This window comes from Nuphar pumila, chromosome 6, assembly GCF_984573655.1.
Source record: "Nuphar pumila chromosome 6, dmNupPumi1.hap1.1, whole genome shotgun sequence".
NCBI lineage: Eukaryota > Viridiplantae > Streptophyta > Magnoliopsida > Nymphaeales > Nymphaeaceae > Nuphar > Nuphar pumila.
Genome location: NC_143254.1, coordinates 21,535,516 through 21,552,329, shown reverse-complemented (window position 1 = coordinate 21,552,329; position 16,814 = coordinate 21,535,516). Strand labels below are relative to the sequence as shown.

The 16,814-nt window shown below is 36.5% G+C and overlaps 1 protein-coding gene across 2 annotated transcripts; it reads right to left on the bottom strand.

Annotated features, from left to right (window-relative positions):
* Positions 1-625: 625 nt before the first annotated feature.
* On the bottom strand, positions 626-16,041 carry LOC149834278 (adrenodoxin-like protein 2, mitochondrial). 2 transcript variants are annotated; one of them, XM_090010047.1, is made up of 7 exons: positions 15,957-16,041; positions 9,806-9,923; positions 7,743-7,825; positions 5,344-5,411; positions 1,933-2,039; positions 1,706-1,755; positions 626-1,291 (listed from the first exon to the last, which is right to left on the bottom strand). In XM_090010047.1, the coding sequence occupies exons 3-7, from the start codon at positions 7,770-7,772 to the stop codon at positions 1,286-1,288; spliced, it is 261 nt and encodes an 86-aa protein (XP_089866173.1). In that variant the 5' UTR covers positions 7,773-7,825; positions 9,806-9,923; positions 15,957-16,041; the 3' UTR covers positions 626-1,285. The 2 variants fall into 2 exon arrangements, with proteins under 2 accessions (XP_089866173.1, XP_089866172.1); XM_090010046.1 differs by having other exon boundaries at positions 5,344-5,408; positions 7,743-7,827; positions 9,807-9,923.
* Between the last annotated feature and the right edge of the window lie 773 nt (positions 16,042-16,814).

Genomic DNA, 16,814 nt, shown 5'->3' with positions numbered 1-16,814 from the left:
CAGATCATATGCAGAATAGTTTACCAGAGCCGAAGTTTTCTCGTGTTGGCATGCACACCCGTAGACTACGAAGAAACTGATGGAAAACATTAAAAGTCCCTATATAAACGGATGATGGATCTCTTGTTGAGGTATCTCAATTTTCTTTTTGTTATTTATCAATAGTTATTGTTAGAGAAATTTCTAAAAGGTGCTCACTTCTAAAGAATCTATATTTTGGAGAATGACAGAGAAACAAAGGAACTTATTGCACACACACACACATAGGTATCCATATAATGATTGGTAGCTGATCACACGTTAGGTGCAAAATGAACGTGCTAAATGGGGTTTTCAGCCTTTTTTTATTTTATTTTTAAATTCTAACCATACAGATGTGATCTATGAAATTGATTTTATAGAGATCAGCTCTTGAAGCGTTCTATTGACACATGGGTGGGTTTTTATAAGGTTCAAAAAATCAACGGTCTAAAATCTTTGTAAAATTTTGAAGCCCCAAATATCATTTTTTTCATCAAAAACATATGATCCAGGTGTGGATTCCTCGTAAATCAACCATGCCCAACACATTAAGCAACTTTCGCATTCCACAATTCAACACTAGGGGACCAACATAAAGTAAAGGGTCATCCAAAATGTAACGGCTGCTAATCACTCCCTTTAACATGAAGAAAATCTAGCCAAATGGCATTCACTGCCTGTAATATGGAGCAACCACATGGAGAATAGCAGTGTGTAAAGGATGTAAAAATAACATACTCCTAAATTTATGTAAAGTACATGGAGTTCACTATGATGTAATGAAAACCAACACCAGAGTACAAGAATATATGTAAAAAGGAGATAAAGGTTGATTAATTATCACATGAACCAAAATTGCAACTGAGCAAATCTAGAGGGGGTTACAACAGCCAAAGTTGGTCAATTATCAGGAGAGGTGTGTACATATAGGGAGATAGGGAAATTTACTCAGCTGCGACAGTTGCATCCTTACACTCGGATAAATCATGTGAGTTTCCCTAAAATCATCATTCAGTGTGGTTTAGGTGTACGCCCATCAACAGCAATGTTATTGGTAACTTCTGTCAGTGCTAAGCGAATCCCAACTAGTTCAGGCTTTGTGATGCCACTCTTTACACTCAGGATCATCAATGAAGGTTTGCCGGAGGTCAGCATTCAATGTGGTTTAGGCACATGTCCATCAACAGAAAAGTTCCTGGTAGCTGCTGGTAGCGCTAAGTGAATCCCATCTAGTTTGGGCTTGACAATGATTTGACAACCAAGCCTAGACCTGTCCACACCATGTAAACCTTTCAGAACATGATTTTGTCAAACATGAAAATGAGGTTCACTCAGATCTTTATACATTCCTATTTCTTGGTTGAAGAAATATCCAGAAATAAAAAATGGAAAACAGAACAATCAGAATATGTTACATTGTTCATATTGAATGAACCTGCATTTGTCATGTGTGTGTGTGTGTGTGTGTGTGTGTGTGTGAGAGAGAGAGAGAGAGAGAGAGAGAGAAATTTCGTCTCGGTAAGCCCAAATGCCAGGTCTAACATGTCATTTTCCTCGTCTGTAGGTTCCTCTAATTTGTTGTATAACTCTATATCCTAACATAGGATCAGTCACGGTATCAAAAAACATGATTTCTAACAGCAAAAATATTAGATGTATGAAAGAGAACAGATCGATGATGTACCGTCACAATTACATGGCATGTGGAACAGGCAAGCGAGCCTTCACAAGCACCTGCAGATAACACACATTTCCACAAAAGACATTACAATCAAGTGATGGTAATCTGGTATTTCAAAAAATAATTGAGTTCATACACTCCAACTTAGGCCACAGGAAAGACTATATGAGACCTGGATGGGGTATCAACAGAAGGATATTTCTGATAGAAGCAAAAATGCCAAGAGGTACCTTCAAGTTCAATGTCATTGGCATGAGCAGCTTCCAACATTGACATTCCAACAGGAACCTTGATTAGTTTCTCTTCTCCATCTTTGTCAACAAATGTAACTGAAATCCTGCCATATAAAAACCTACACATGAGATCACTGGGACCATCATAGCCATAATGTCAAATGTAAATTTACACGTACCATAAGAACTGGCAATAATTTTTGCATCTAGTGGTTGATAAAAGACATAACTCTCCATAAGTCAGAACCACTTGTGATAGAAAAATATGCTAATTAGTTGAACATCAAGCCTTTTATTTGGCGTTAAAAAAAATTTGTTGGACAAATTGTATCTTTTCTTACTATATACATGATTTATTGGTGTATCAAAGGGTTAACACATGCAGTAAAACTCCACATTGAATTTTTAACATGATTGTAGCAATTCTTGTCTATGCCCACTCTTCTCCTCAAACCTTTGGCCGTCATCTCAAATCCTCACATATCAATCATGTACTTCTTTCATAGATCTCATATTATTTGGATAATTAATCTATCCAAGCAAGAAGCCTTCATATGATCCCTTGCAGAGAATTTCTCCATTCATGACATTATGCACTTACCTCGGATGGTAATTTCTAGAAAATAATATCCTTTTAGATAGTTTAGTGCCATAGTACTAAGTTTTTTTTGTTATGAGAAGCACCCTTGACAAAACAGTCTGGACCAAAGGTCCGCCGTAGTAAATCAAAAGAAGAAAAATATATCCTAATTTAAGTAATTTAATCTAATAAACTAGAACAAATCAAACAAAAAAATAATTAATGTTAAAAACCTAAGAGGATTCTCTAGGCTGCAGTAACAAAGTCTCATAATCAACACTCAAAAGAAGTAGGGCATTTATCCCACACCTTAAAGAAACCTAAAAAGATGACCAGCAGATCACAATCTATATAGGAGATTCAAAGTTTCAAACACAATATAAAGTATGCAAGTAATTATCTTGGATGCTCCAGAAAACTACAAAACTATATAAATCTTGCTATGATCATGCCCCTACTTAATTATTAGAATCATTTATTGTTCAGGATGCTCCCTCGTCAACTTCCTTGGGTTGAACATCACGAGTCATTCGCGATCCACTTAACCAGATCAAGCCTGCAAGTGCTGCCAGAACATCAGCCAGCTAATTCTTTCATCGTAGGACATTGGAAAGAGGCCCCTTGAAACTGCTTGACTGACTTCATGGCAATGATTCTTTCTCACTGCACCATTCACTGGGACCTGGCTTATGATCCATACAGTCATCCGATCCTAATATGCTAATGCTAGATAGATTGCCATTCAATCTAATAACCCGTCGTCCTAATATATTTCTCCTTAGAGTCGGTTACTGGAAATTCCAGTTACATGTGGGAAACTCGTTTCATGGGAAACCGTTCGTGAAACAGGAAACCTTGCATTTATGAAACTTGTGGAAAACTTCTAAAAAATCATGGGAAACCCGTTTCCCATCAAGTGAGAAACATGTTTCACATCACATGGGAAACCTACTTACTATATATGGGGAACTCGTTTCCCTAATTTGGGAAACATGTTTTTGTACATTTCTTGCAAGTTTTCCTTAAATGAGAAATTTCTTTTTCAATGAAAGGTAGAGATATATGTGTGATTCAAAATTTTAATGACTTATTTTATATATTTTTTATAAAAAAATTAATCTTTCTATTTATCATAATATTAGTAAAAAAGTGAAGTTTATGTAAGCTTATAATATTCCTCAAGCATATTGTTGGCATTTGCACTATTACTCCACACACACACAACAATTATATATATATATATATATATATATATATATATATATATATATATATATATATATATATATATATATATATATATATATAACGTTTCCCGTTTCACATGAACTTTAGAAAGTCTCCTTTCCTGTTTCCGCTTCCAAACACATTTCTCATTTCCATTTCCCTGCTGGAAACCTTGCCTTAAACAGTTTGTCAACTTCAGACTGGCAATATTCCTTCCGTCTTCTGCCACATTTCTTGTAGCTGAGAATTTTAATTTGCATGCTGGGGATAGCTTGACTAGTTTAGGAGTACCGGAATAGTTTCTACCAAGTCCTCCATATAAGCTGCTTGCTTCATCAAAATGAAGCTCCCAGACATGGTTGAATTTGTGATTTATTATGGATTAATCAAGGAAATTATCCATCATGTATCTTCTGAATCCACTACGCCTTTGTCTAGTTAACTAGCTAATGCCTACTCCATGAAACAGATAAGAGCAGTTGCCACTTGGCAGTAGCTTCTTGAATAGGTATCCATCTACTACGCCTTTGTCTAGTTAACTAGCTAATGCCTACTCCATGAAACAGATAAGAGCAGTTGCCACTTGGCAGTAGCTTCTTGAATAGGTATCCATGGGCTCATTACAACAAATAGTTTAACTGTGCAAGAAGTTTTTTAGGTTCCATACTAATGCAAGGCAGGTCTTCTAGGTGTATTTCTTCTCTAAAATCTACAGGAACATTGCCTACATGGCTACATGGTAGATAGCATTCTCTACTTTTATGCCCTTCGCATTGCCATGCATCCTAGGCCCAACTAATGGCCTGATATATGAAAGAGATCATCTTTCATTAGAGGCTGTAGAATAGGTGGCTTCAGTAGGTACTTGTCTCCAAGGCTTTCAAGCAAACCCCCTCCCAGAATCCTACTTATACTTCATTCTCTTGCTAAACAATTTGCTGAAGGGTTCATATTTTGTAGCAAACTGAGCTACGGGTTGTCTAATAGAATGTAAACTTCCTTGAAATTACTATAGCTCTATGAGCTTCAATGAGGAAATTACATCTACTATCATTAAGATCTAAGAGTCAGATTATCCCTTCTACCAACTAGGAGGCATACCATATTAGAGCATATTGTACAATATAGATGCATTTGTTTTGCATCCTAAGTTACAGATTCCTTTTCTATTTCTTTGCAAACTGAAGATTTTCCAACAATTTACATTAAAAGAAAGTACATATAAGGGAAACTAACTTGCACTTTCTTCAGTTTCATGTACAAACAAAAATGATATCCAAACACAGTGCAAAAGCAAAATGCATGACTGCCTTGGAAATCTACACACACATGTAGAGACAAATAAATAGACATGCAAGCACAAACATGAAACAGACAGTATTCCGAGACAGTTACACAACATTATCAAGTTTCATTTAGAATGCTGCCTGGAAATGGAATTGAATGAGCTATTCACTATTATCGTGACTTTAACCATGACAAACTTGTTAACCCATGCATCAATTCCACATGGCAAGAAAATAACACACAAAAACTCCTTTTTCCTTCTTTTCTGAGATAAGACAAAGGTACAAATCTTACATGGGAAAAGAAAAACTCACATTTCCTTTTCATTCTTTTGTTGATTATCAGAATCACGATCTTCAACAGTTGTCGAAAAAGAATGCTTCTGTCAAGAAGTTAATCTATATCAGTTTTGGCTATTTCTTAATCACAAAAACAAAACAAGAAAGATCAACTAAATGTGAAAAAACTCAACGCATCAGAGAGAAGCTCAGATTAAGGCAAAATATCCCAAAAGGCAGAATCCACAAAATCAGTTAACACTCAAAAAATATTCCCAGTAAAGTTCTTTTCAGACTTGCAAGCATTTTTTTATTGAAGATATTGCCCACAAGACACCCCAAATGTTCCTTTTATTTCATTTCTTTAGCAAATGTTGAATTCCTTATTCCTTTAGGGCTATGTCACATGGGTGCGGGTGCGGGGGTGCGGCAGGGGCAAAAATGTAAATATATATATATATATATATATATATATATATATATATATATATATATAGAAGGTGGTCGGGGTTCCCCCGGCGCGGGTCGGGGTTCAGTTTTTTTTGCTGGTGTGTTTGTTTGAACACTTATTACCCACGTTCTGCTTGTTGTGTACTTTAGCTCAACGGGACAAAATTGATGAACCGAAAGGATGGGCAATCTGATCGACCCAGCATGTTGCGTTCTGCTGACTGTCATGATTCAATCATGTCTGAAACTCCTTGGTCTTCACGAAAAAAAATATAAGCGAAAGGTTTGACGTGGTTTGTTGGAGAGAGAGTCTTCACGAGGCCTGCGGCGCCACTGCCACGCCACTGCCTAGGGTTCTTCAAATTTCATTTTATATACAGTTACACACAGATGACAGCTAAAAGAAATTTATTGGATTTGACATGTAGAAATGAGAGGTCTACACAAGGCTACGGCTAGAGCACCCATCTCATCAGGAGAAAAGTGAATACTAATAGCCACCAAGGCTCTACTACCACCGTTATCATTTATTATGGAGAGAGAAAATCCTTAACGAAAAAGGATTTGGTTGGTTGAAGCATAAAGACTTCAAAAGGCTCTTGAATTTTGGTTTTAATTTTTGAGGAAGATGGATCATCATTTCCAAGTTAACAGTATGTTTTCCAACATTGTGAATTAATTGTTTGGAGGCAGGAATAGCATGGGATGCCAACAAAGCTCGTCAGATGTTGTGGACACAAGTGCCCCTTTATAAAACAAGAGCAGCAGCAGCAGCAAGCAGCTGTCCTGATTTTTTTTTTTTATTTTGCAGCCCATTTCGTAGGGCAATTTTTTTTTAAAAAAAAAATCCAAACAAAAATCGACCGAAATGACCCTGGGTGCGGTCAACGCACCCAGGATCGGGTTGACCGCACCCAGTGACACACCCGCACCCGCGTCGAGTCGCATCGACGCGGGTGCGGCACCCTGCTAGCCGAATCCCTGTGACATAGCTTTAGGGCAGAAAATGAGTCAGGGGTTCAACAACATCCAGCACAGCCCACAAACCATGAGGCCATTCAATTGAGTCGCAGCAGATGAAGCATCACATCAACAGAAAAAGTTTGATCAGAACATTCCATTTGACATATTTGAGTTGAATATGGATTTGAATGAATGAGAGTAGACCTCTTTTTTTTCGATAGCTCCAACAGAAATAGTACGTACTTTCTAGGTTCAATTCCACTTAACCTAGAACCCACCTAAATCTAGCTCCACAACTGTGTGCAGATATGGACATAGATAAGCATCCATGAAAACCAAAGTTACCACCAATTTTCAAAAAAGTTTCCATCTAAACCTATCCTATTAGTATTTATAATGTTAACCACATGGCCTATCCCATGACAGAAAGAACTGCACAAAGTCAATTGGGGGTAATCTCGGATTAGATCCAGCTTGTTATATAGAAAATAAATTTTTTTCTCCCATCAAACCTCAAGACCCAAGCTTCTTGACAATGATGTTAACAGTGCAATGCTTGTAAATAATTTGGAGTTACAGATTCCCTCATAAAGGTGAAAAGAAGTTCTTCAAAGTATTAAAGAGCTTGAAGTCACATTAACATTGGCACCTCTTTCTTTTCATACTCCATAATGGATCTGTAAACACGAGGTAAGAAACAATGTTCAAAGCTTTGCCAGCATTTGAAACACAAAAAACTTTACAGCAAATATGTTTTTTTTAAGTCAAGAATGATATTTATTGTGTTTCATGAAAGCAAGTTAACAGAATTTTTTGCTTTATCTGAGGTTGGAAAGTAAAAGTTGAACAGATGGACCTAAAGATTAACTGGAAAACCTAGAATTGTGACAGAGTGAAAGCTAGATAGAGAAATCCATAGTAAAAAAAGATTCAGCAAAAGCATATGCATGAGATCAATTTTCCCATGTAAATAAGACCATCAAAACTGATACAGCCTAGTGATAAGAAAATGAGATTCTTACCACGTGTTGCCAATAATGGTTTTGTGGCATGTGACTATAACTTGGCAAAAAATGGAATCTTCTTGGTAAAGATAAACCTTTACCTGCAGAAAATAAGGCATCAGAATGATCAAGAAAGAGAACACAGTAATCACTAGCTTGCTAAGATACGGAACCAGTGATCACTTCTTACAACCATACAACAAGAACTTATGTTCATGTTAGCAAGACCTTTTATTAGAAATGGAAAACCCATGATAATGCAATTTATGAATGGGCGTATCTAAAATCTGTAGCTATTTTTTCAATTATAAATCATCCTTGTTGGTTTTTCTTCATATTCATATTCATCCATAGTACCGAATAACTACTAGTCTACTACTAACATGCAAATCTCAACTCCTCTAAACACTAGGATATAAAACAGATAAGTTTTGTCCTGCCCTCTGATTAGTTGAATTACGAAGATTTTTTGGTGTTGATTTCTCTTGTTTGGGTTTTGATTTTGTTGAACGTTGTGGATCTTGTTGCTTGTCTATGATGATGAACGAAACAAATGTTACTGGTTTGAGAATAGTTTGGGGAAGTAGAGAATGAAAGAAGATTCCGTTCACTGTGTTGCAGCTTCTCATTTGATCTAGTCATAGCTTAGTTTATAGCTTTCGCTCTAGTGGACATTGCAAAATCCATGGATTACGGAGATACTCTTGGGTGTTTGAGAATCACTGGAACTTTTCAGAAATGTAAAAGGGTAGATTCATCTATACTATGGAATCCTTTTCCTCCCAGAAAAAAAAGAAGGGTAGATCCATGGTGATTTCTTCTTCTTTAATTGTTAGGAGGGCATCTCTTAGAATTTTAGAAGGGTAGAATGATGATGTTCTTATTCTTTTTCTATTAGGAAAGCGACCTTCGGGAATTCTATAATAAGATGTTTTGAACGATTAACCAGTCATCAATTTGAGTTGGCTGAGTGATATCCACGTTCATATACTTTTATCTTAGGCTGATTATGCAAAAATAGGTTTATTGGGCTCCACTGTTATTGGCTAAACATGCACCAAAAGTGGGCCAAATTACTTGATTGGCAACTCATTCACCTTCTCTACAAGCAAATAATTGAAAGAGACAAGATCCTAGTTGGACGATATAACATATATTTGGTGTCTACTCAAAAATCACAAACTAAAATAAAAAGAAAAAACTTGAAAAATCATTCCCATGTCAACTAGCCATATAGAATTTTAAAATGTGACTGAAACATTAACCCATTATCACACCAATCTAGTGAAGGTGAGTGAGCAAGAGTTCGCCTAGTGAAACCATTTCCAACTGCTGAGCTTAGGTCTCAAATGCAGGAAAGCACCAAACCAAGTTGTCACCCTCTAAATTAACTCATCAAAATGTTTGCATAATTGACAACTTAACATGATCACATGAGCAATCAATACTGGAAATCTTCCACACATTTTACTAAAAAAAAATATGACAACCGATGAATTAATTCAATAAAAAAAATATAAAAGGCAGACAGTGTATTATTTCCTGAGTAGGGCAGATGATTCTAGATATTTTCTGAAACTAGTTTCATATTGGAATCCCAATAATCCTCATGGCCAAATATGATAACTAAATCAATTGAAGTCATAATATCTTGATTGTAGTTTATGGCATCCAGCCCACAGGAAGCGATCCCTAGCTTACCTATCTGGAAGAAGAAAAAACCCAATTATCATCAAATATTAGATCCTTTAAGAAGCCTGGGTAGGCGAATCTAACAGAAAAAACACAGAGAAGGATACCGGTAATGGTTTAGAAAATATGCAGTTGATCAATAACTGAGATATGCTTAACAAAAGAACCATCATAAACATGTAAAAGAGAGAAAAAGTACTTCAAGCTGGCTCTTAGAACATGTGTAAGAGAATCATATCAGAAAAAAAATATTGTACAAAGAGAAGCAAGAAACAGAGTCAGCTGCAAATAATCACTTTACAATTCTTATCTATAGGTACAAGTCAAGGAGAAGATAAGTCATAAAAGGTGTGTATAAGACATGAAAAAGGAAGAAGTTAGAGCATAACTTGGTCATCAAGTCGATTGCAACTGATGCAGAAAGCTGAATATCTAACAATTGCTGAGATCCAAATAACTAGCTTAGATTTGTTCAGTGCTAGGTGCATTATTATTGGATCAGAAGATCTGCAGTGATAAAAATAGAAATCAGAAAATATGAGAGACCAGATGGGAGCTATCCAATATTAGCAATATTTTGACAATATCAAGATCTTATGTTCATATTGTCAAAATCCGATACCCGAGAAAAACACATTGAAACTTTTGCTATATTGGTAAACACATGCATGCATGAGCAGCAACAATCATATCTAAATATATAGCAGATATTAAAAATTTAAAACATTGAATACTGACATTCAAATGTATCCCTATTTGCTATTTTATGCTGACATAGTAATCTAAATCTGAATTATTTTCATCTCCCCATCCAGAAGACAGTCATATAGACAGCACGCAAGTTGAAGATCTGAAGAATGTATTACAGTGACTATACAAAGTTTTAACTCCGAGGCCATCCATCTTCCTACTTGTGAAAGCCTACAAATCAACATAGCTGCACTTGCAACTTGCAAAAACTGGGAAAAAAAGAGGAAAAAAAAAACTTCAGCATGCATGTTCATTTAACCTCACCGAGGACATGGCGTTGGATAGAAATGATTGGAGGAAAAGGATTCATGTGGAAGACCCAAAATGAATTTCTTTTTTGGTTCATATCGCTGACCCCAATTGTTTTGGGATGAAGGCGTAGTTGTTGTTGTTGTGTTGTATGCATGTTCATTTAAAAAACAACTCGCTTTTTGAACCAATCTTAAAAATCTGTTCAATTTCTTTCTCAGTAAACATGACTGGATATATCAATGTATCCTAGTAAAAAATCTAAAAGATAAACAGAATATATTTGAACTCCTCATGTATTCAACAAAATGCACAAGAAATAAATTTTTAACAGAACTTTAGTATGGCATCCTTAAATGCATGTTCTACAGGATTACAAGTTCAAGAATATAAAAACAACAATTGCAAAAGAATATGAACATGAGAAGAAAAGCTTTTATTGCAAAGGATTAAACCATTTACAGTTCCTCATCATATAGTTGATTAATAAATGATAAACTTGACTGCTAGGAGAAACTGTGATATCAATAGCAAGTAATTCCTCTATATTGTAACTCAAAGATCTTATCAATGAATAAACCAGAGGTCTACCCTATGTAGTCAAAGGAGCCAACTAGGCACCTAGTCGGGCTAGTCGCTCCTCTCTCTCTTTGTCTTTCTTTCTCTCTCCCCCTTCCTCAGCCTCTTCTTCTTCTTCTCTCCCCCTTCCTCCGCCTCTTATTCTTTTTCTTCTTCTTCTTCTTCTTCTTCTTCTTCTTCTTCACTCTCTCTTTCTCTCTCCCCCTTCCGCCGCCTCTTCTTCTTCTTCTCTCCCCTTTCCCCTTCTTTTTCTCTCCCCTTTTCTCTGCATCTTCTTCTTCTTCTATCTCTGTCTTTGTTTTCCCCTTCTTCTTCAATCAATTTTCTGATTTATAGAAAAGGTTAATATGTGTGGTTGTATTGAAGAGTGGTGGTGATTAATCAGATTTTTCTGTTGTTGTGCTGATTATTTTTTGTTGCTATAAGTTATGTAATTGTTGTAATTGCTTTGTGTCTATTTTTTGTTGTTGCTGATTTTGTGACTGTGTGTTGATTGAACTGTTATTACTTATTAGTAATTTAGTATCCATGTAATATATATTACATGTCGTTCAAGGTATTATCTCGGTGAGGATATTTCTCGGAGAGATTTTTAAAAGTTGAAAAATCTCGAGAAAATCTTGGGAGTTTAAAAGATTGAAAAAAATATTAATAACAACAAAAAAGATAAGAAAATAATAAATTTTGCAGTATTTTTCTTCCAAAAATATAAATAAAAATGTTGTAAAGGTCTTCAAATATAAAACAAACAAAAAATTGGGAAATGCAAATTAAAAAAAAAACAAAGTTTTCCCCAAAAATATCGTGATAATATCACGATATTTTGAAAATACCATGAGATATTCTCTTTAATATTGGCGGGCTTAAAATATCGGTATTTCTCGCGATATTTTCAAAATATCACTGATATTGTTTTAGCATGTTATTTTAAGAATTTAGATTATTTTTAAATTATTTGGCATTTGTTGATAGTTGTTTGCTTTGCTTATTCAATTGTTTTTAATATGTGGGCAGGTTTTATGTTCAACATGTTTTTTTATCTTTTACTTATTGTTGATTGTTTTTATGTTGCATACATGTTTGTTATTAATTTTGGCAGTTCATTTGCATATTTTTTATGGTTTTATATTTTTTTAATTTAAGGTACCGACTAGTTCACATAGTCTACAACTAGTCTTTTTATGGGACCACTAGCGCTTTTGACTACATAGGATCTACCACATTTCTACTCCTTCCTAAATCATATAAAAGCATTCCTTCTAGAATGCATCTTTTCTGGTGTTGACACCAAGCCTTAATCATATGACAAAAAGAACTATAAACTATAAAGCAAGAGAGGGTGTCAAACTCGTAATGTAATATGAGAGTGCATAACAGTCAATAAAATACTAGTATATTGTTCCAAAATGGGTACAAACATATGGTTACAAAATTAGACAATCAGGATGCTAGTAATTTTCAACAAGGTTCACATAATTGATGAAAATTGAAAAAGTACGCTTTAAAATATCTTGCTCTTGTCCGGCCCCGACACAAACTCGAGGAAAGGGAAAGGAAAAAAAGGAAACTGTACAGCCACTTAAAAGGAAATATTCACACGTCTATATGCATTAAACTCCTGTATGAAGGTTTTGGGCTGTCTATAAGTGTCCAAGGAGAGTTGACAATGAAATGAATTTAAGAGCAAAACCAGAATACTGACAAGTCTACATTTACCAAGAGCACAAATTCACCTAAAATCCTAGAAAAAACACATAAGCCACGTTTGGAAGCAAGAAAAAATCTCATAGGAAAAAAATTGTCTATGAGAAGTTTTGATATGATAATTTTCTAAATGAAAAAATTTCACTTATTTGTGTGCATGAGAAAAATAAGAAAAAATGTTAGAAAAATGAGAGAGAGGAAAGGGGGGGGGTGGTGGCAGTGGTGTAGGATAAAGAGGAGGAGGCGCTGTGGAAAAGAACGGGAGGAATATTAATGGCTGTGCAGCAGGAGTGGTGGTGGTCGCAGTGCTTGATAGGACGGAAAGCTCAGGTTGGGGAGAGCAGGTGGAGGTGAGGTGAGGGCAACCATGATTGACACCACTCCACCGCCACCTTGCCTTCATGTTTTGGTCACTGACAATTGCGCTGTTGACCGGAGAATCGTCGAGAAGATCCTTAAATCTGGCCTATTCAAGGGTGGGTACCTTTCATTTCCCTTGCTTCAGAGTATGGCAAGATAGAATGGTGGTGTTTGGGATTGTGGGTGCTTTTTGTTTTTGGCTCTCTGTTTCAATGTTGTTTTTTATGGTCGTGTGAAGTAAATTAAAGTGAGGTTTGGGAATTGATTGTACTCTGTTTTTCTGTGATTTAGATTCGTTGGTGTTCCTTTTCTTGTTGTTTCAAGGCTGTTTTTTTCATGGTGGTGTGAGGGAAATGGTGTGGTTTGGGCATAGTTGGTTCTGTTTCTTCTACAGTTTGGATCTATTGGTGTTCCTTTTCTTCTTCTTTCAATGATGGTCTGTCATGAGCAGTGTTTTAAAAACCGGTGACTCGTCACTCGGCTTGTCCTTGAGTGACTCGTGACTCGGCCGGGTCAACTCGGTGACTCGGCGGGGTCATGTTAACTTTTATTTTATATAAAATATATAAATATATGTATATATTATCTATATTTTATAGTATTTTACCAATATATTATATATAATATACATTATATGATATTTTTTATAGTATCACATAACAAATGGATGATGAAACCTAAATGTGACTTCCTAGTTCCTATAGGCGATTTTATTCTATGGATTTAAATGATTTTTTATCTTTAAATGATTTTTATTTTCTTTTTTATACAAAATCTGGGGGTAACCCTTGTTAAAATATATGTACTTATATATTTCGAAACTATAATTTGAAACTCAAAAATCAAATTTCAAACATCCCAGAACTCGCCTGAGTCAAGCCGAGTCAAGCCCGAGTTTTGGCAAACCGAGTTTGCCTTGCCGGGTTGACTCGCTGGAGGGCCGAGCCGAGTCAACGAGTTGACTCGACGAGTTTTAAAACACTGAGAAAAAATTGTACTTTTTAGAAAAACTCCGAGAGAGAAAAATCCTTTCTGGTTTGGAAGGGTCAGAAAATCCGTACATTTTTCCTTCCTACCTTCGCTTTTCCTACATCTTTCTCACTTTCAAACGTGCCCCTAGTGAAGCAGAGGATAAGATAGAAAACTCAAGAAGCACCTATGTCACAAACATATGCACGTCACAAACACATGGTTAGTACACAAAATCTAAGTAGCACAAAGCTCCATTCCTAAGTCTAGATAAGATCAATTGATGCAGAGCAGGACCAGATCGGGCGTGTCCCGCGTGACCCAGGCATGACCAAGGAACCCGACCCACAGGGGATGGACGATCGGACCCAAGAGTTGGATCCGATCGCAGGGACGTGACCCTGCACACCTACTCCAGACGAGGGAAGGCCCGGATCATCCCAGATCCATCTGCAGAGTGAAGACATCTCGGATCCAGGATCGGACCCAAGACCCGGGTCCACTAGCAGGCTTTAAAAACCCTCTTCTAGGGTTGTGTGAGACAAAGAATCTGGAATATTGCAGCAGCCTTCTTCTTCCTTTTTTTTTGTCAGCAGTTTTTCTTTAGGTGTTCTTTATTCTTTTTCTATTGCTTGTCTTATTTTGTTTATGTTCACCCCATTGTTCGATTGAGAATCGTATTGAAATAAAAGCAAGTGCCATCGTTTTCGGTGGACATTCTTCTTATCTTCTGCACATCGCACGACCGTGAGAGTCGTGCCATCGTCTTCCGCAACCAAGTGCATCGAAGCCCATCCCCTCGCTGCATCATCAATTCACATGATTCCAGACCTTGCACATGACATAGTGAATGCAAAGATGAAATTATACATGAAGCAAAATGAGGACCTCAAAAACGCTACCAACAACTACAAGACTCATCTCTAGTCATACGAACAGAAACGCTAGAACCAATTAGTTAATGAAGGAACTACATGATCCTGCTACCAAGGAGTCCAATGAAAAACATTCAGGATAATAAATTCAATACCTTAAGCCTACAAAGTCAACGGCCACACAAACGACAAAACAAACATGAGAGAGCCTATACCATTCTAAAAGATATTGCATTAGACCAAGTCTTCTTCCCATAAATTCCTACCAATTCTTATCTCCATTACTCGAAAGAGGGCACTATCCTAATTCATAATACTGGAATGAAGAATCCAACAACATCCAAGGCCAAATAAAAACTCAGAATAGTCACAATACTCTAGAAGTCTCACCCCATGCATAGCACCAGTGTAGCAAACTATTTCTTAGTGAAGTATAAAAAAACCGCCAAAAACTTGGCAATTGGCACCAATCCTCCAGGTTAGCACTCAATGTAAGAAAAGAAAACCGGAAAGAGGCGATTAAAAGACAGAACATCAAGCAAATACTTATCAAAATGATTGAAATTTTCCCCCGGACAGCTATACAAGTTCTTTCAAACAATTCAACAAACACTTGGCATGCGGTTCCCATCTACCACACACTATCTGACAAGATTAGATTGATCGTGATCAGTAACCAACATAAGCAAATCCTCTCAAAACCAAGACAAAAGGAAAAAATCAAACAATTCTCAAATACCCCAATCCATGTGCTTCGACCAAAGCGAATAATACCCAACGAATCTCGCCACCAAGTTCACCATATATCCCAAAAAATACAACGAAAAACACATCAAAATCACAACAAAAACTTTTATTTTATGCTTAAACCCGATTCCCATCAATGAACGACTGGAAAAAAATGACGCCCACAAGTAGGAATTCATGGAGGGAGACAGAAAAGCGGAACAGGGCCAGGAAAATCACAGAAATTCGCCAAGAAAAACCACCAAAAGCTTTTGCATAGCATCAAAATATCGCAAAATCGATCGAAATAAATCATGATTCTACTTACCCAACAAACGAAAACAGAAAGGTAGTGCTGAGAAACGTCCCCTGTTACCATACAAAAAGTCGGAGTCGGACAAAGGCCTCACCGCCTTTGCCCAGCGGTCGGTATAGTGGTCCAGGACTGCAAGCATAGGGCTGAAAACGGGTCCAAAATAGGTGGGCATTCAACCCGATTCGTTTCTATTTCAAGAGCAGAGGTAAGGGTGGGATATGGGTCGGTTATGGTAAGAGTGGGCATAGTAAGGGTGTCAATACAATAGGCCTGCAAACGGATCGAATATGGTCAGATATCTGATCCAAGTCCGACGTGTTTTTCGGATATGGATTTTTTAAGTAAAATCTGAATGTGGTTTCGGATTTATTCAATCGGATCACTTTCAAAATCGGGTCGGATTCAAATTCACGTTTTATGTTGGATTTGGAGTTGATCCAAATCAAAATCCAACCTGAATACATTCTTTTTTACATGTGAATAGCTTGTTTTGTTATATTTTTTCTGGATCCAGTATTATCACATGTATTTTGGATTTGGATTCAATCTAACCTCCTTAGATCTGGATCCAGATTTTGATCTACTGTTTGATTTTCTGATTTAGATATGCTGATTTTTCACCAAAAATAAGTTAAAATAAAAAGACAAACAAGGTTTTTAAATCAGATTTTGCAAAAAGTGTGGGTCCTCAGCCTCCAAGTTAATTGTCTTTCCTCTCCAAGCTACGAGGGATCAACTATAACATGATTGTAGCTTCTCAGATTGGATCTTCATGTATTCAGGTTGTGCGTACCTCTATTTGACCTCCTGAAAAATAAGAAAACAAAACCTCGAGTTTGCTAGTAGGGGTGGCAAAACCTGACACGACCC